The 6,396-nt window shown below is 34.2% G+C and overlaps 1 protein-coding gene across 1 annotated transcript in view; it reads right to left on the bottom strand.

Annotated features, from left to right (window-relative positions):
- LOC106678505 (uncharacterized) overlaps nucleotides 1-6,396 on the bottom strand; it is a gene marked incomplete in the record, with an annotated part of 70,989 nt that overhangs the window by 44,410 nt on the left and 20,183 nt on the right. Inside the window, 1 exon segment of the mRNA XM_067052431.1 lies at nucleotides 5,289-5,423. Within this exon segment, the coding sequence (XP_066908532.1) occupies nucleotides 5,289-5,423 (135 nt within the window).

Below are 6,396 nucleotides of genomic sequence, written 5' to 3'. Positions count from 1 at the left end.
ATTCGAAACCGGTTTTCTGGAAAAATTACTATTCGAAAACCGGTTTTCTAAAATGTCGGTTTTTGTCCGACCCTAGTCAGCACAACATCTTATATAACAAAAGCCTGACAGAGTGACTTATTTTTCATATTATTATCATTATAATAGGGTACAAGAGACCATGGAGGCCTAAGACCTCGCACGATATTAGGATACCAATATTAGGAGGTAATATTCCCAGTATTAAGAAATACATCGCGCGTTTCTTGACGTGGTTTTTTCATAGAGTGGGTTCGTCACTCCCACGCTTATTTTGTGTGAGTGCCACCCATTGGCTAAAGAGCCTCACAAATTCCCTGGGGGGAGGTTGTCGGTAAGTTTTGTATTATTTTTTGCTTGGAAAAAGCCCGGGTAAGACCGGGATTTGGATCCGACAACATGTGGATTGTTAGACTGGCGCGTTACCACGCTGCTAAAGCTGTCCCCAAAATTTTTCATATTAGCTTCTTGAAAAAATATGTAATCTAAAATATAAAATTTAAATTTTGTTCGTAATTTTTTAAACAGTATCACTCGATTGTGATTGGGATTTTTGCATAATGTTTAGAATTTTCCCGGGAAGATTATAGACTGGCCCGATTTTTACGGTAAAAAAGTTATCAACGTTATTAATATTTTTTTGGAGCGTAGATAATAAAGTAAATATTCTTTTCATAGCTATTATATGCCAATCGATTTTTCACTTTCTGAAGAATAAGGATAACATATTACTGATTTTATTAAATGATTTTTATACAAAAAAGTTAAACAAAAAAATAAACCTATAAAAAACAATTAAATTGTTTTATGAAAAAGCAAATAAAATCGATTATAGCATCGTCTGAAACTTTTAAAATCTGTACCATTACAATCCAAGGAGGGTCAGGGGTTCAGAACTTTGTAAAGAAGTACTGTTATTAAAACACCGCTTGTGCAAGGAGGTGATTTGGTCAGCATCACGCTCGACCGCCAGATTTTTTACCCAATTTACGAGGCTGGGTGGACCCTAGGAGAGCTCCATAACTCACAGGAGTTGACTCACGACTATACTCCAAGAGAAAACAATTTTCTGCCCAGCCGGATTCGAACCCTGGTCCTTGGAGTTAGTAGGATCGCGCCTTACCACGGTACCTTTAAATACAATTTTTCAAATAAACTAAAAATTAGAAATTTTTCACCTTCCTTTTTTCTCCTGTTGACCATGAAAATTTGTTTTCTTCAGGGTTGGGAAACTGAATGTCTTATCTTTTTACCTACATTAACATCATTTAGACTTAATGCCGCGAAATATTAGTTTCTAATAAAGGAAAACAAATCGTCTAAATTTTCAAATGTTTTATTTCATATCCCTTTATAATTTGTTCGGTTTGATGTACTTTATAGAATAACCCTTAAGTGTCGTGTAGATTGGTTGAGTTCTGTTGATGTTATTTATATTATTCTACTATATATTTTTATTTTTTTTAAATGTGTTTATTTAAAAAACAAATAGATCCATTCAACAATTTAAAAAACATATATAGTCAATGAAAAAAATCCGTCCGTCGAGATCTGTGTTGCGTTGTTACTACAAACATATAAGCAATTAATTATTTCTAAAAATATCTCATATAACAATGATTTTATCAAGTCAATAGTTTCAAATAACAATACAATATTTCTGTTAAAGTAGTAAGACAATTGTAACAAGTGTGTTTTGTCCTTGCTTCCTCAAATACTAATTGAGCTCTTCCCAGTGTAGCCCATCGTACATAGCTGCTAAGAGCTCTCCAATTAGAGCCTATTAATAAACTGAATAATCGCTCTGAAGAGCAGGTCCGCTGCCCAAAATATTTTAATATTATTTCGCTATACTTGGAACATATCCTCGAGTAGTGAATGGTATCTTCCTTTTCATCGGAGTTACAGACCGGTCCGTTATTCACACTTTCATCTGTCGACGGCTTCACGCTTAAATTCATTAATCCCGCTCTACTTCGGGCAATACCATAATACTATATTATATAGATTTAAAATAATCGTTTATATAATATAATAATATAATTACATAATATTAATTATATAATCCTGCGTATGACGAAAAACTGAATCGGAGGTATTCTTCAACATTTCTTTTACGCTATGTCCGACTGCGGTCAATTATAGTTTTATTGTACAATGCTATTTACTCCTATAGAATAAATAGATATAATAAGCAATTAATTAAATCATTACTTTAATGTGTAAATTACTAAATATATTAATTTATATTAAACTTTCCGACTGCCCTACAGTATACTTTAATAATGTGGCTCTTACCCCTGTAGAACAGATTCGTTATCTTGGACTACACCTTGACAAACGACTAACCTGGAATCCTCACACTGACTGAAAAGAAAGTCGTTGATTTCGACTATTACAGCAATTACTAGACAAACGGTCCAAAGTTCCAATTCATTACAAAAGACTCATTTACATGACAGTTATAAGGCATATCTGGACATACGGAGTTGAGCTTTGGGGCTCCACTAAACCTTCGAATTTCTCTCGTATCCAATCTTTACAATCCAAAATCCTTCGTAAAATCCTCAATGCTCCATGGATGGTTTTATTAGTAACAAAATAATACTAATAAAACCATCCATAAAGACCTTAATGTTCCTTATGTAACCGATCTAGCCCGAACCCGATATAATTCCTTCCATAATAAACTCCCTAACCACCCAAACTCACTCGTTTCTAAACTTGCTTCCTCTTCCATTCCTGGCAATCCTCCGAGGCGCCTGAAAAGAAGATGGCCTCGTGACCTTATATTGTAAACTGTTTTTAGAGTTTTACTACTGGGTAGTTTCTCTACATCCTGTATCATATCATTATGTCATTATGATCAAATTTGCTGGTTGTATTTTTTTATACAGTTGTAAATATCAATAAATAAATGTAAAGACAATATTAAACTGCATTCAACTAATCGATCTTTATTCCTAAATCTAGCAATTGCAAAACCTTCCTGAGTCTGCTAGTTTTAGTAATATTTTGAATATTAATATATGCAATATTATATAATGTATAATTAGAATATATAGAATAAGAATATATTATATATAGGTAATAGTATATAATATTTTAGACAAAAATATTTTTATGAAATTCAATTTTAAGGGGCATAAACAATATCTCAAAAACAAAATAAATTATTATTTTGCAACGTTTTGGAATTTATTTCTATTTTTATTCCCACCAAGAATGGGTTGGTTGGCTATTGTTGGCAGAATCAATTTAGACTCTTTAATTTACGTAGTTTTCCTTTTATGTAATATAAAATGTGTGTGAAATGGCAATCAATTTGTTTGAAACATACTCCTGGATTACTTTCCCTTAATTAAAACATACTACTGCACTTAAACTCTACACAAAGTCTTACAAACTCTTATTTTAATGGTTTTGAACGCATGTTCTTTCGGAAGAGGGCGTGGGAAATGATGAAGTATTAGTAACTGTGGACTTCTATACCTGCTTTGGAACAATTTTCAATGAATGTGGTAAAAATGACCAAGAAGTGTTGAATAGGATAAATAAAGCAAATAGTATTTACTACCAGATATGCAATACTATTGTGGGAAAGAGGGAACTTTAGGTAGGGGCATCAAGCTCCATATCTTTAAAGCAATATATCTTCCAACACTATTATATGGCATTGAAAGTTGGGTCACCCAAGACAAGCACATTATCAGGATTACGGCTGCTGATTTTTGCGAGGAATGTTGGGAAAAACTAGGAGAAACAGGATAAGGGTTGAAAGAGTAAGAGAAGCACTTCAGATCCCCTGAGTGAAATCACTGATTGCACGCCGACAGCTCCGATGGTATGGACACATCTGGAGAATAGGAAAAGATAGTGGGGCAAGAAAATGTATGGAGGCGAGGATGACTTAAAAGGAGCTATATGGAGCATATCCAACGACAAGGTTTGGGGAGAGGAAAAAAGCTGGCTCAGATAAAGAAGCTAGCTAAAGACCGAGATTTGTGGACCTCGGAGTAAGTGGTTAGAGGCTCCTCCACGCTGAAAGTCACCTAAGGAGGATGAGAAAGAAAAAGAAGAAGGACGCATGTTGATTATCCTGTTTGAATAATACATAAATATTTTTTTGTTATTTAAAATTTATTCATTGATATTTACAACTGTACATAAAATACACCAAGTAAATTTGAGGAAATCATAATGGTATGGTACAACCATGTAGAGAAACTACCCATTGGTAGCACTCTAAAAACATTTTTACTATATAAGTCTCGAGGCCATCATCTCTTCAGACGCCTCGGAGGATTGTCCAAAATAAAAGAGGAAGCAAAATTAGAAACTAATGGGTTTGAGTGGTTAGGGGGTTTGTAATGGAAGGATTGATATCTGGTTCAGGCTAGATTGGTTACAAATAGAACATTAAGGTCTTTGTGGATGATTTTATTTGTGACAAAGTAGAGAGCATTTAGGATTTTACGAAGGATTTTGGATTGTAAGGTTTACTGGAGCTCCAAAGCTCAACGCCGTATGTCCAGATAGGCCTTATAACTGTCATGTAAATGAGTCTTTTGTAATGAATTGGAACTTTGGACCGTTTGTCTAGTAATTGCTGTAATAGTCGAAATAAACGACTGTCTTTTCAGTCAGTGTGAGGATTCCAGGTTAGTCGATTGTCCAGATGTAGTCCAAGGTAGCGGATCTGTTCAACAGGAGTAAAGGCAACATTATTGAAGTATACTGTAGGGCAGTCAATAGGTTTACGAAATAGGGTAAAGGTAATTTGATGGGATTTGTTGGAATTTATTTTAATCCTCCAATTACAATTAGGATACAATTAAAGGGTTATTATTAACAGCTTGGTTGGGATGTCTAGATTGTGTAGAGGGAGGATACTACTCTGAGGAACATTAGCGGACTGAAAGAAAAGAGATGTAGTTTACTATAAATCTGTCAGTGAGGAGAGTATGTAGGAGGTAGGAGTACGGGGTTTGTAAAGCAGACTCGCCTGCTCTATATCGAAAAAGACTCCCACGCAGTGCATTCCGCGCTCCAAAAAAGACGAGACAACGTCTACCACACGATGACATTGCTGAATAGTGGAATGAGAGGTTCGGAATCCAAATAAGTGATCCGGTATTATATGATTGGAATCAAGGATAGGATATAAGCGTCTCAAAATGAGTTTTTCCAGGATTTTGCTCATGATAGATAATAGAGAGATAGGTACATAGATCTAAATATATAATATGATACATATATATTATAGATACCTTATCGAACTGTTCATCGCTCTTTTCAGTACTGCCGCCAGTTCTGTTCTTCATAATCCTCTTTGAACGCTCCACCAATCTCATTCGAGCTCGCTCCCATTCCTGACTCGCACATTTTTTCGCTTCCATTTTTATCTGAAAATATTACAATACTTATGAACGATTTTTAAAGCTAAGATAAGCGTGTCTATGTGTTGGGTGGTGCCGAGTTTTTAATTAATTTTGTAATGTTGCTCCATATTAGTATTATTTTTTAAAAACCAAGACGGTCCGGGTCGCGGTCAAATAAAAACTCAAAGAGTGATTAAACTATTTTAATTGAGGCAACGTTTCGGCCGAAGTTTTTAGGGCTTCATCAGGGCTTTCAGACTTAAGTTCACTTCCCCTCTTATTTCGAGTCTGAAAGCCCTGATGAAGCCTGAAACTTGGGCTTAATATAAATAGCTTAATCACTATTTGAGTTTTTTTTTTTATTGCACCCGGACCATTTTCCATGCATTATTAAATACGGTCAATAAGCGATCTTTCAAAATTATTATTATTATTATTATTTTTTTAAACGGGGTCACTCTCTATTAGGGAATATTTTGAAGGCAAAATAGGCCTCGCTCTAATTATGGGATTTCTTAGAGAGGGCCGAATGGTAAGGGAAAGCTTTCCTTTTTTTCTCATCAAAATACTGTTTGAAATATAACTTCTTTACCTCCGTTCTACGATCTTTCAATGACATCAATTCTAGGAAGAAATTTTAACATTATAATAGGAGAGTATGAGATTACGGTAGCTCAACATTCACAACAGTGCCGGTCCGATTGAGTGAGCTTCTTAATGCTTCTTCTTCTACAACTTATAACTCGAACTAGTACATGGGTAATAAAGTAATAACAACCGTTGGAGGTTTTATAAAGTTAAGTGACTTTTATGTTAAAACTGTCAAGTGCTTTTTATCTTTACTTTATCTTGTTATTATCCTTCTTTTTTATTATTAATTAATTATGTGTTTTGTTTTTCGTTTTTGCTTTACTTTTTTTTAAAATGTTATAATCAATGTAACAAACTATATATAATCAAATATTTTGTACTGTAAAACTTATAATATATGTACAAA

Source organism: Halyomorpha halys, unplaced genomic scaffold (assembly GCF_000696795.3).
Source record: "Halyomorpha halys isolate HHAL.00 unplaced genomic scaffold, Hhal_1.1 Scaffold1.1, whole genome shotgun sequence".
Classification (NCBI taxonomy): Eukaryota; Metazoa; Arthropoda; class Insecta; order Hemiptera; family Pentatomidae; genus Halyomorpha; species Halyomorpha halys.
This window is presented reverse-complemented; position numbering and strand designations above follow the sequence as displayed.